The 14,076-nt window shown below is 45.5% G+C and overlaps 1 protein-coding gene across 15 annotated transcripts in view; it reads left to right on the forward strand.

The window, feature by feature from the left end:
- LOC135913786 (putative protein kinase C delta type homolog) overlaps window positions 1-10,839 on the forward strand; it is a 725,274-nt gene extending 714,435 nt beyond the window's left edge. For 14 of the 15 annotated variants that reach the window (XM_070541297.1, XM_070541298.1, XM_070541300.1 and 11 more), the window contains 2 exons: window positions 1,151-1,291; window positions 7,091-10,839. In XM_070541297.1, coding sequence (XP_070397398.1) covers window positions 1,151-1,291; window positions 7,091-7,237 — 288 coding nt within the window. In that variant the 3' untranslated portion in view covers window positions 7,238-10,839. The remainder of the gene's footprint in view (window positions 1-1,150; window positions 1,292-7,090) is intronic. The other variant, XR_010568111.1, reaches the window with a different exon arrangement.
- The last annotated feature ends 3,237 nt before the right edge of the window (window positions 10,840-14,076 follow it).

The following is a 14,076-nucleotide window of genomic DNA, read 5'->3' on the forward strand; positions in this document are numbered from 1 at the left end:
CGAGAAAAAAAATGAGTTTGCACTGCTACATGATCCCTTACTAGTTTTTAAATGATGACTGACGGTCTTCGAGGGTAAAGGCTCATGCTGGGGCCTATTTATTCTAAAATGCGTATTTTATTCCCACATGCTGCCGCTACTTCACGTTAGTATGTAAAGTGAAATATGCCTGCAAGAGTTCCCTCATGAGTCGGAAACGCTCTGAAGTTTACAATTTGTGAGTTATATAAATGTTTGAAGTCTTGTGAGCTGTTTTGAAAGCTTTGAACGAGTCGCCTGCTGGTGTCGGCGCTTGCTTTCGTCTGTGCGTTTCGCCGTCGTGATGGGGTGTCAAGCAAGACGTGGCGTGATCCACCCACAGAAATGGGCTCCAGTTGCTCGTCTAATTAGATTGAGGTACCTGTTAGAGAGCCCCAGCTTCCCAATGCGGTGTGCCACATTATTATATCGTGTTTCTAGCGCGTACACTCTAGCATCTATTTCTTTATTTTGCTACAATCGCCACAATAACGTTTTGTCATGCTGTGATCAACTGTAATGTAAGTCTGCCATGTGATCCTGAAAATTTGAGCCCTGTTTATCGACAGGAACCAGTGTTGCGCGCATTGACATGCATCAACTCACAAGCGAGAGCATTCAAACTTATTAGGCGATAATACAGAATGGGCTTGTCCATGTATCTAGTGTTCGCGTCATCGCGAACAGGTTACTTTTTAAAATATTTTTCTTTCGGCGAGAACACTCATGGGACACGCAAACATCCCTATAAGGCGCATGGCGTCCCAAATGGTGCGGCGCGGGCTGTCCTACAGCACGCGCAGCGCGATCGCAGAGCCCATGTGTAAGACATTGTGGTTGGCTGAAGCGTCACAAAATGTCACAACCAGCGTCTGATGATCGGGTATTACGGAAACGCCCTAGCGTATACCGTACTAATAGACACGCTAAATCTATTCATGCTACTAGTGAAGCGGGTGGCAAGAGGCAAAGAGCGCACACAAAGGAAAAGCTCTAGCTTTGCAAATTCGGCCCCTATCATTTCGCGAAAATAAACGCAAGCGTGTGTCTATCCATGCACAAACGTATCGTGGGTTATGGTACTGAACCGTGTTGTTTATGGTTGGCTGGTGCCTCGCCTTTTTTTGTGCAGCTGCTGGACAAGAACGCCGAGACGCGTCTTGGCATGCCCAGTTGTCCGGCGGGTGACGTGTGCGACCAGCCCTTCTTCCGCAACATCCAGTGGGAAAAGCTCGAGAAGAAAGAGGTCGAGCCACCGTTCAAACCCAAACTGGTCAGCCCACCTCTCTCTTCATAGCTTTCTTGCTCTATTTGTGTGCTGGCCTGCGCGAGGCACTCCGTGATCATTACTGCTCTATCCTACCTGCTGTCTGCAGTCTTCGTCTGCTCGCATCTCTGAGACACGAGCGCAGACGTTCTTTATTATACTGCTTTCCTCCCAGCCCGCTCCGCTAAGGAATTCCATGTTTAATGACTGTCCTATGTGTTCTGTCTTTCCTCTCTTCTTTCTGCCGAGTTCATCTTTTCTTGGCGCTATGTTTAGCACTGCTATATTCGCGGGCACTTTTCTGTGGCACTAAAGGTGAAGCTATATACGAAGGCAGAGCTTCTGCGCATGTCTTACAGCGCCGCGTAGTTCGGTAGCATTAAACAGCGTTTTTGGTTTTTTGGAACGCGTACCGGTATTAGCGTATCTTGCGTGTGCGACGTGTTCGCGCTGGGCCTAACATGGAAGTAAAAAGAAATCAGTCAAGTTGAACAATGTTGTGTTTCGTCTTCATTAGCGGTTAAACTAGCGCTTAAACTAACGCTTAAACTTAACGCTTAGGCTAACTTACTTAAAGCCTAAACTAAGGTGGATGAAAATGCCGTAATGCTTTTTTTTTTAAGCGCTCTTATATATATACGTGCGCGCGCTTTGTCTTCATTGCCACGGAATGCTGTCCGCTGTTGTATACAAGCATAGCCAGGGCCCGTATTCGCAAAAAGCTCTCACACTGTAGAATTATTTGTAAGAGCCAATTCCAGCGGATCTCGACGCTGGACATATTGTTAGGGAATGCGGCCAGCGCATGGCAAAAAGCACTTGCGAACGAGAAGCCTTGTGGTTTCGGCGAACTGTACAGAGCTTTGAAAGCGGGACGAAGGGCAGTTCTCAAGTCGTGGTACAGCATATCGTACTCCGTTAACTGGTCCTATATCTAATTACATCACGCTGCGCGTATAGCACTTAAAGTCGACGGTTGACACCAGTATTTCCTCCGAGCCGCACCGCTGCGCAGTTGTAGACGAAAATTTCTCCCTATGCAGCTTAAATGCGTGCATTTATACTGAAACTTCACTTTCCTAATTTAGCACGTGGCTATGCATCTGTTGAGCAAAAGCCCGGAAGAACACTGATAAACCCCCTCGGCATGATACGACAAACCATGAAACACAAATACTCTGGATTACGTTTCTTACAGGTTGTCTCCTTCTTTTTCTTGTTTCCCCACGCAAGAGCACTGGCGTACATAGTTTCGCCTGCTCCTCTGTCTTAGCTCCTTCTCCGGCGCTGCCGCAACGCAATTCTTATGTAGCTCTTTTAAGCGACAGCTAGCGAGACTTCAAGAAGAGTGCTCTGCCTTCGAAAAATAAATTTAAGGCCGAACAAAAATAAACGCACAAACGGCTTACTTTTGTTCAAGCAAAATGGACAAGACGTATCTGACTGCGTCCGGCTGGCAGGCGGCAGTGTACACGTGCCAAGTGTGAGTGGAGCGGCTTTCGTAACTGTTTCTCGACAGGAATTCCTTGGCCACCCTGCCCTTCCTTACCACTGGTCAATAAGAGAAGAAGAAAATACAGAGGCCACGAGAAAGAGGACGGTGCGACGTGCGTTAAACGACATGTAGTACACGTGTTAACGGCGAAGCGCCCACGGTGCGCTTACTAGTATACTAGCATATTATAATCTACCAGGCACCCTGTGGACGAATTGCTCAATACCGCTACCGGGAGGCCGGCTGCAGTCACGCCTGCTGGGCGAACGAACTGTGCAAAGCTGTCAGCAAGCATAGAGGACGGAACGAGGGACCCATGCGAGGAGAGATTCTCGCTAATTATGTGCAGCACGACGAAACCTTAGGCTCGTGTCGGCCGATCAGGCTGCGTGTTCCAGAGAAAGGAACAGCGTTCGCCTAATGTGCCCCATAGATCCTTCCGCGAAGATTCCATTCGGTCGGCGCCGGGCGACCAGAGACAAACTGCGTAGAAGCCCTGCTTATGGTTCTCTTTTCTGATTGGCTGACGCTACGCATGAACTTTTGCTACGCACTGCACCGAATTGGTGGCACATGGATGATAGCTGTTCTCGTTAAACGGGCGCGTTTCCGCTGATTACGACAGCGGCAGCGTGCGCGCGCCCTCGCGGACAGCAGGCGCCTCTTTCCCACCCCCCCTCTTTCCAGCGCATGTCTTTCTCGCGCATTTCTCGAGCGCAACGATCCGGCCCTGTCCTTCCTCTCTTTCCATCTCGTTCAAGACAGGCCCACTCAAGACGGCGAGCGCAACTTTGCCGCAGGAATGCCGTCTATTTTTGACGCCCACGGTGCATCCCAGTAGCTGGCCGCGGCCACGCGATTCTCCCGCTACGCGGCTCCTCTCATCGTTCTGCCCTGTCATCCCTTCCGCCCACTTCGGTTCCGTTGTCCAACACGGGCCCGTTGACGACCTTGGCAGTCGGTTTACGCTGCTCGCTGGCTGGCTGCCGGTCCCTGTACCAAGCGCCGCCCACAAATGTGCGCCGTGGTTTACCGCGCGTTTTCTTGCCGCCATTTTGTTGCTGCTTGGTCCACCTCGTTTCAGGAACCTCATTCCCACTCTCGCCGCGATTTCTTTGCGTTAAACAATTACGTTTTCCGAGCTTTGATGCGTGAATGGCACTTTCCCTAAGCTCTGCCTTGGTACTCTGATATCTTTAGCGCATCCATAGAAATATTGGTTTGCAGTTTCGTCACAGCCTATGAGGAGAAATTTGTAGAAAGCGATTTATTATTCTGTCTGACTATTTGGGTGAGTTTGGATGGAAAATACGATTTATCGATCGACTAGCGCACAACTCAGGTGACTCACGTATCATATAAAGCTGCTGTTTAACATTTATTCTGTGCAAACTAACATACGTAATCACGTCAAACCGTTCAGCTAGGCAGCGCAGGTTATCATCTGAAAGTATATTACACAAAAACCTACAGATAGTCAGTTTACACTATAGCAAGGAGTCACTACAAAACCCATTTTCGTTCATTCGCCAAGAGATTACAATAGTAAGAAATTAATGCCATACTTTTGTTCAGTTTTCTCTATCTGTCATTGTTCCTTTGTGTTCTTTCTTTCTTTTTTTGCGATGACACATTGGCACTGGTACAAAAGTGAGAAGTCCAAGGTAATTTCTGGTATTTGTTGTTCAGTGCATCAAAATTGGTGAGGATGCTGCTACTGAAAGTCATTCAGCGCTTTATTTGTCACAAATATCGCTCCAACAGAACCGGGCATCGCGATTATTGACGTTATGGTGTGCTGGTAGGGGACCTTCAGGAAAGCATAACTTTGCCACTTGTCTTTCACATTTGCATCTCGCTTAAAGGGCCACACAGAAGTGGGGAGTGTGTACAAGTTAAAGAGTGGCTCCTATTCTTAGTGACATTTTTTTAGTAGGGTGGATTACCTGCCTGAGCCAGTTTCGGAGGCTATAGGGTACAAACATTTAGTTATGTCGATGATTTCCTTGCACTGGTGGACGCAAGTAGGTCTGTTACAGCGCAGGCCGCTGTACTTACGCTTTTCAAGGAGAATGGGTCGAAGCTGTGAAGTGCCGGAAAATGGGATAATCCAATTTTTGAACCTGAGTACCGGGTTTGAGGGATCGCGCACCTGCTGGATTTATTCTCCGCGGTCTGTTAAACGAGTTGCTGATTTTCACTCAGGGCGCTCTAAGTTTGTTAAGAACGCTAGAGCTTCCTCATGTTTGGCTGCGTCGTTGAACTCCTGCCTGCGTTTGATGTATATTACTAGACACTGGGGAAGACTAGGCGAGGCAGGATACCCGCTATTTGGTCGTCTTGAGTGAACGGATTCTGGAGAAGTTGAGGCGCGAAAGCATTGAAAGAACGCGACCGTGAGATGTTTTAGACGTTCACGTGGTAAGCGTTCCTTGCATGCACGGACTTTCGCGGCGTTTGAAGAAGGTCGGAACACGCTAGGGGATTAATGTTGTTTTTATTTAGCGAGGAATAAGTTGGGCAGGGTCTGCGCTGCCATACATATATAGTAGGGTAGAGAAGGCGAATCAGGTACAACGCGTGTGCGGCATTGTGAAAAGCATGTCCAATGCAAAAAAGGACCGGTATCCGAATTTCCCTTCTCGTGCGGTGCGCTGTACATTGTCCAGACGGAAAGATGCGTCAATCTACGCCTTGGGGAGGACGTGGCTTCCTTGAGGGGACAGCCGTCTTCGAATCTTGCCTTGCACTGCAAGGATTGTGGCTGGGCTCCAGTGACTTCAAAAACCAAAGTACTATCGAGGTACGGGGATAAATCAGTCCGAGAGATAGTGGAGGCATTCTTCATTGATAAGGCAGGAGACACGTGTGCTGCGCGTATGTCTGTTTTGCTCCACAAGTTGGAGATAGGTCATCCTGTCAACTTTCTCTAGGGATTCGTTGACAAGGTCATTTCCTGCCAAGTATGCCTTTACAGCGTAATCACGTGCATCGTCGCTTATTTATGTCTGCTTTCAATAAGGTTGTCTGCTGATAGTCAGCGTTTCTCCTTGTATCTTTTCTGTGTCGATCGTGCCGTTTCGCGCTGTCAATAGTTTTCAGCGTGGATTACCAACGGGCCAAACGTACCGTCCTCTCGAGAGTATATGTTGTCGGCGAAGCTCGCCTCCTGAAATCATGGGTTCGCGGCACTAAAATATTTCTAGCTCGGCTATTAAGGAACTAGTTTGAATATGTCTTGCGGCAGAATGCTCCCTAGAGGGCACGTAACGAATTTCAGCGTATAAGCAATATTGTCTTTGACGCCTGGTGAGGGGCCCTTTAACAAGCCTCACGCTAAAGGTTCAATTGAATTCTGAGGTTTTACGTCGCAGAACGACGATTTCATTGTGAGCACTGTGATGCCACAGTGGGGGACTCGGGATTAACTTTCACCACCAGGAGTTCTTTAATGTTCCCCTGATGGTTGCCATGTCGCTAATTTAAAAGTGTAACGTGCGCACGGATACAACCTGAATAAACAAAAGGACCCCTCACCATGTTCCGTAATTGCAAAGAGAAAATCGAAGTGCGTGGTGGACACGCTGGCGACCGTGTCTGGAGATTATCAAATTGGTGTACGGCGCGCAAACACTTCGAATTTCAAGCAAAAGCCCGTGCGACCTTCCGGTCGAAGGATCCCCGCTTCCTACCGTAGAATCAAGGTTTCATGCATAAGCGCTTTCACGTCAGACGCACTGACTGCAACGTCACTGATTATGGCACGTGTCTTTGGTAAATCATGCAATGCAATCAAAAATGCAAAACGCGCAAAACCGCTACTGGAAATGCGTCGCGTGGCAAAAAAATGTTAGGAAAAAAGGCGACATTTGTGACGTAAACATGACGCAGACCATCGGCTACGGTATGAGAGAAGGCAAGAAAGCACGTCACTCGCGAACGCAGTCTAGTCGAAGAAAGACGGTGTCTATGTTGGCAGTGAAGCTCGCTTCCTGGGAGCATGGCGATGCGACATTTCAGTTTCTCCCATCTCTTCTAATAATGAACCAATCTGAAAAATTGTGGTGGGTGAAATGCTCTTCGGACAGCATTTCATAACTTTCGCTGTGTAGCCAAAACGTTTAATTGTGCCTGGTGAGGCGACCTTCCAAAAACTAGTGCACAAGCGTTAATGCACAGTGGAGGACAAACAGACGAAGCAAGCGTTCCTGCACATTGACTAATTTTGTGTTTGAACGTTCTCTAGCATTTCTTGTGTATCCCAATGACTAAACGTTTCCGTATTTGCCACTTGTCGTGCCTCTCTGCAGAAGAACACGGCGGACGTGAGCAACTTCGACAGCGACTTCACGATGGAGAAGCCCGTGCTGACGCCCATCGACCCTCAGATCTTGGCCTCCATGGACCAGGAGCAGTTCAAGGGATTCAGCTACACAAACCCAGCCATGACCGACTGAGGGCAATGCTACGGAGGCAACCGCGCAAATGGAAATGTACTAGGGCGCCTCGAAGCACGAGTGCAGCGTAGCGCCCTGACAACAGAAAGCAACTGTGATATGCGGCACAGCCTGCTCTTTTTTTGTTATTTTCTGCCACCACGTACGTGTAGGTGGACAGGCTGACAGGTGAAGCTTTCTATAACAAGGCCTGCTCGCTGCACGCCATGCTGCACAGCTGCCTAGCCTGCACCAGAAAGACCCAAATGAAGCTCGTTGTGGTCACACGAACATGCTTCAGGGACACCAGCACTTATGAGTGATGTACAGTCAGTTTTCAAAAAATTAACAGAGAGCCGAGCACTTGTCGAGTCTTGGGAATGCAGTGATGATGTTCGGGCTCCAACTTTCCACCTGAGCACCCATATTTTGGGCGTTCTAGGAATGCCACACGAATGAGCGCCCTCCACACCTCACAGCCAAAAAATTGTCAGGTCACACAAGTATTGGACTCGGAACATATTTAGAACGATGGCGTTTGCATAAGCCTTATTCGGCATGCATGTGGGGAACGGCAGAGTCTCTCCAGGCTGTTTATTTGCACAGCGATACAAATGAGTACGCAAGAATATTTGCTGACATCCAGAATCCATGGTCAAGAAACTTCTAGAACTGTGTTTTTTTTTGTGAGTTATGATACACTGACATTGAAACACGTAAATTAGGTGTGGTTTTATGGCTGGACTTGTTCCGCGGTGACGAATTTGCTGTAGCAAGTAGGGCTCCACCAATCGACAATTTCTTTAATTTCTGATGCTTTTCCTACATTTATGGTAATGTGCGATATTTGCTGACCTGGAACGGAGACTCGATCTTAAAATAGGAACAAGCACCTACAGCCGCCCCATATCAACATAACACACAACATCATAACCTTCCGTATTTAGGTATCAGAAGGCCGTAGTTTCTGATAGCATGAGAGGATCTGTGCAACAGGGTTCATTTTAGGCTATGACGTTCGAGATAAGGACAATGTAAAGGTTTTGGTTTGAGGTGCTCCAGCAGCACTAGTAGATGCTTAGCTAAACTAGTCGCGATTTTGTAGTTATGCCTTCCGCTCGATCCTGTGCCACTCTCATCATCCACCGTTCACGACCGGCTGATCCCATTGATGATGCTCGTAGAGCGTCGCTGTGACCACTGAAGAAGCACAATAAGTGCAAAAAAAGTATCATCAGAAAATGCACTGCTGGAAAACCGCGGCCCTGTTTATTTAAGCATCACACGTAGCTATTTAGATCTAACAAATACAGCTGCCTTAGTATGACCAAAAACAGTTAGTTGGCAAGTTAAATACGCGCCATTTTAGAGCAAGCAACCCAGCAATTTATTTCGACGAAAATATACGTACACGTTTCAATCTCCTTGTACAGCACCATGAAAATCCCTGCATCATAAACATTTTGTACTAATGAGTCAGAATGCGTGAATGTAATGCCATGCAATCAAGGCCTGTCAGCATCAATAACAAAAAGCTAATTACAAATGACAGCGTTGGTCAAAAGTAAATTGCATCGCATTGGCAGGCTATAGCGCACAGTAAACGCAAAAGCAGTACAAAAAACGTAGACAAAGCGGTTTGTCAGCGTATATTGTACTCTCCTTATGTCCTTGTGCACCGGTCGGCTATATACTGTGTATTATAACCTACTGCATTCTTATAACCATTTTGTAATTGTTCATAACTCCTCCCCTCTGCTATGCCTCTGGTTTTGAAGGCATTATAAATAAATAAATAAATAAATAAATAAATAAATAAATAAATAAATAAATAAATAAATAAATGTGGAATATACCACCAAGTCCAAACTTACTCACTTTAAAAATTATTTTGATGTCACAGGATCACATGGCTCGACATTTATTTGGCAATGAGTAACTGCACAGCTCGAATTGCACTTCAAGCATGAATTTATACTTTGCGAATTAATAATTTTTAATCACAGAACTACCTTTCCGACACAGGATGTACACTAATAGGAGAGACACCTAGCTGGCAGGCTTGTAATCTCCCTTTAAATACATTTTTATTTCTCTTTTTGAGGTTTTGTATCTACTTGCGCTGTGACGGATTTACTACAATCCTATTGTCTGAACACTTTTTTTTACTGCCGGAATATGACAAGTGCAAGTTTCCGAAAGTATACAAGCCACTTGTTGCTGCATAACTACAAAGCTTTCACCAAAGTAATTATTCCACTAGAAAAAAAGGTGCTGAATTCCGTGATTGCCTTTTAAAGAGAGGTGCAGAGCTTGAAAACACGACTCAGAGTTGTACAGAAGGGAGTTGGCAGTCCGGCAACCATTTTCATTGACACAGTTCGCTAAATGACTTCAAGGAAGCCGTTTAGTGGAAGGCGTTTTTGTGACCTTGGATATTTTACATCTCACTTACTTCCATAAACATAAAACTGTACCCTCGAAGCTTCGTTTCGAACATTATTTCGAACACTGCTTCGTGAGACAAGCAGAAACAAGTGCGATCTTCTCTAACACCGCAAGAGCGTTACCAAGAAATGTTTAATGGTAAGGGCCCTCAAATGAGCGACAGCAAGCACACTCCAAGAATTATTCTGACACTCCTTTCCAGCTGCAAAGAATTAAGCGCGCTCGTCTCTCATCTCGAGGTAGTCCTGATGCTAGACGTGATGGTCCTCACGCCTATTGTGTGGGACTTCTGCGCACAACATATTTTTCATAAAAACACTGATATTTCACTGCTGTACAGGACACAGAAGATGGCATTGGTGATGCATTCCTAAAAAATGGTGTGTATATCTGAAACAAATAGCTCCTTTTTCCGTAATAGTATCTATTCCAGTAGATTTTTGTCACATGAGGCATGTCGGCAATGAACTTAACAGAAGAAAGATACAGATTCATTGCAGCGTTCGACAGCGGTGCCTTTTAACGCAAGCAAAGAAAGGTTTCAACTCCACAGAGTGAGCCAATATCAGGGCAGCGTAGAATCCAAGCGTGGTTTTAAGAGCTTTGGCCCTTTTGTGACACTTAGTGCAGCTTTACGCGTTAGAATGTATTTACAAGCAAGCGTTAGAGTTTCCGCACCAGTGTGTTGCGAGCGCGATGGATGCTTTACTTTCGTGGTGTCGTAGATAATCTAGGTATCATTGTTTCATAAGAATTTTGTACATCGGGTCAAAGTTCATTGTGGGCTTCATCAAAAGCGCGCTTTGCGTTGCTTACCTAATGCAATAGCTTTGCAGGCTGCACTGAATTTAGCGCGGATCAAACTCGCAGACCTTACATCGAGTGATGGTCAAACATCGTGCTTTATTTAAAAATTTTTTTTCACTGCATCAACCCACACACTTCATTCTGCAGCTTCAGTCAAGCTAGCTGCGTCATCAAAAGTGGTGTTCAGTATTATAGCGTCATACCTCGGCTACGGCAATGTCAGCTAACTTCACAATCCGCGTGGGCGGTGCATTTAGTGTAACCCAGAGTGCTCTCATCTTTTCATGGCGGCCGCGGCAAGAATGCCAGAACCGCTTTGTTGCGAACAAATTCAGGTCTTATTGTCAATAATAAACGAAATGAAGCAATCCTTTTTGTGTCCGACTCATTTCTTTCAACAGTGATCGCTTGTTATATCCGGCTGTTTATTTCAATGCACCAGCATGTACGCAGTCTTTTCTATTTTATCAACTGTTATTGTGCAAATGACACCTCCACCATCGACAAATTCAATAGATTCAAATCATATCAAAGCATCCCTTTTATAGAGTCCTGTAAAACTTTGCAACAGACCTGCAAACGAGACAAAGGTCCACATAAATATGGAGACTTGACTTAATGAACAGCGGATGTCGCTGAATTCGACGTTTCGACAAGTGGACTTGTCTTTGTCGGGGCAACAACAGCTTTCCTTGGGAGCATTTATATTGCTCCCTCTTTCCTACCCCTTGCATGGGAAGAGAATTAGGGTATAGCCATAGAGTTTCTCACTATAACACCTAGAGGGAAATGTGGCGCCACCGTCTATGGGAGTTCCTTAAGGGGGCACCGTGCCGTCATGGGAATGACGGTATATGTCTGCGAGGCTTGTGTTGGCTGGTGTTGTAAGAGGCTTCGTCTAAAACGGGGATATGGCTGCACAAATAACGCATTCTTAAAGTAAAATCTTCGTAAAATTTTTCTATTCACGCAAATTGCATCTTTACTCACCTACAATGCATGACGAAGGGAAGAAAAGCAAAAACAGACAGCAAACTGTTTCAAAGCGAGGGCGAATATTGTCGTATGTCCCACAACTTTAGCGGGCCGCTGATACTTTTTACGTATCAAATAGTTGTACATGCAGTAACAAGTTATTATATTTAAACAAAAAATGTTTTTGTGTAATAATAAAGCTAAAACAGCTTTTTACGTGCAGTTTTAGTAGAAAATGAATCATTTTGACAGGCGGAACGGTGCTTGCCTGGCTCTCCGAGAATGATGCCAATCCGAAGTCACAATATAGCGGCATTCCCATGCATGCCACAGCGCAGCAGCGAAAGATTTCCCTCTAGGTAATATAGTGAGAAGCTCTATGGGTATAGCCCTCTGCCCCATCTCCTCATCGTAACATCCAAAGCCATTTTTAAATAGTTTGAATTCCCTCACCTTTCACTATGCACCACTTTATTTTCCTTCTTTTCAAAAACACGGTAAGCTCTAAGAAGATTTACAAAAAATTTCGAAGTGGAAACTCGCGCAGTTCCATACCAGCAACAGTGAAGCCAGTGCTTTCCCCTACTTCACTTCTCAAACGGAGCTTTGGCGGCTAATGTCCGCTCACAAATCAAGTGCTTTTTCTCTGTGAACGTGAATTATAGGCTAATTATGAAAACAATAGCTGCCTTTCCCCGTCGAAAATATGGTTTTGACCACTGATGACCACTGGGTCATTCTACGCCAAATCAACCGTTTTTTCTACTGTCAAAGTTGAAAATTTTCCACATGTTTGTTGAAGTTCAACAGTCATTCTCCAAGTTTATTTCCGAAGGCTTTTCTAGCACTTTGGAGAAAACTTATTGTTCTTGCCCAGTTGAGCCAGAAAGCATCAACGAACTTTTTTTTTCAGAGGTACACTGTATGGTCCACTCGTTCAAACGGTGTCTATGGCAAGACAATGAAGTGGTGGGACTGCCAAAATAACGAATATTTATTATATTTAAACAGTTCAATTGCTTTTGGCACAAGAAAAATCTGGTAAAATTGCAAAGTTTGAATTTTCTATAGGAACGCCGGAAAATCTAGAAGCCACAAATTAGACACAGAATGGGACTCCGGTTAAAATAGTATAGCTGAAAAATATTTGAAGCTTTGGTGGTTCAGCCGATCACCTGAAAAAATGACTAAAATTTGCAAGACGCTTCGTGTTCATGGTCATTAAAGCAGCTTTAGTGGTCGGCTTAAAAATATACGTGATATATCATTAAATGTCTACTATGTCTGGTATGCATGTGAGTCTGCTAGCCGGCTATGCTATGCATGCTATATCTGTTATGCATGTGCTATTCATGTCGCCTTGAAAAAGCAAGTCCACTTGCCGAAATGTTTGCTTCCACTTTAACCTTGTTCTCGTTTTGTTCATCGTCATCCATGTGAGAAGTTAGAAAAACGAATTTTTTTATGCGAAAAATTATGTTTTTAGAAGACGCGCTTCACTGGCCCTTTGTGAAAGTCAACGCTAAACTGCGACTGCAGTGTACTGGGCTGTTTTAATGCAAAAGCAATAATTGTCCCATTGTCCCACGGCAAAGAGTAAAACCACATCAAGAAATATTCGGATTAGCACCAAACAGGAGCGCACATTCAGGATGGTTGACTGGGATGCGTTTAGGAAAAGAAGAGCGCAGAGAATCGATGATGAGGGAAATGAGTTGACCTTGGAACAGTGGACTAGTCAGCTTAAAAGTGACGTTGAGGCGTCCACTAAAGAGGTTCAGACCGATATTGACACGGAACACATGGATAGTCGCCTGGCACATTTGTTGGAAGCAAAGCAGTCGATGTTAGCGAGATGGAAGGGTCAGAGATTAAATAGAAGGCTTAGAAAGCGTATAGCAGTGGTTAATCAGGAAATTGAAGACCATTGTCGGGTACTGTGCAAGCAGCAATGGGATGAAGTGTGCAATTCTATTGATGGTCGCATTAAGAGGGGAGGCGCCTGGAGTTTGCTCAGACATTTACTAGATGAGACCAACACGAAGTCTAATCAGAGGACTGTGATAGGTAAACTGGTCCATCAGGCGTGTCGGGACTCCACGGAGCAGGAGTTGCTAAAGGATTTGGCTCAGAGATACCTTCCGTTGGAGACCTGGCACGATACACCTGATGTGGTTTTGGAATATAGTGGAGACGAAAATTCAGCTATGGACGCGGAATTTACTGAAAGTGATATAAGGATGGCGCTGCAGAATCTTAATGGTCGATCGGCATCAGGGCCGGATGGCATTACGAATAAAATGCTACGGAATTTAGACGATGGGTCAATTGAGTTCCTTGCGCGGCAGATCAATTGCCACTGGAAGGAAGGCTCTTTCCCGGAAGAGTGGAAACTGGCAACTACTGTTCTGATACCCAAACCGGGGAAGGCCATAGGGCTTGAAAATCTCAGACCCATTTCCCTGACGTCGTGTTTGGGAAAAGTCGCTGAGCATGCCATTTTAAATAGGCTAACGCGTTATGTTGAGGGCAATAGGGTCTTTCCGCACTCGATGATAGGATTTCGGCCCGGCCTCTCGACTCAGGATGCTATGATCAGGATTAAGCATCAGATCCTTGACCGGCGAACA

The sequence above is a fragment of the Dermacentor albipictus genome, chromosome 6, assembly GCF_038994185.2.
Source record: "Dermacentor albipictus isolate Rhodes 1998 colony chromosome 6, USDA_Dalb.pri_finalv2, whole genome shotgun sequence".
NCBI lineage: Eukaryota > Metazoa > Arthropoda > Arachnida > Ixodida > Ixodidae > Dermacentor > Dermacentor albipictus.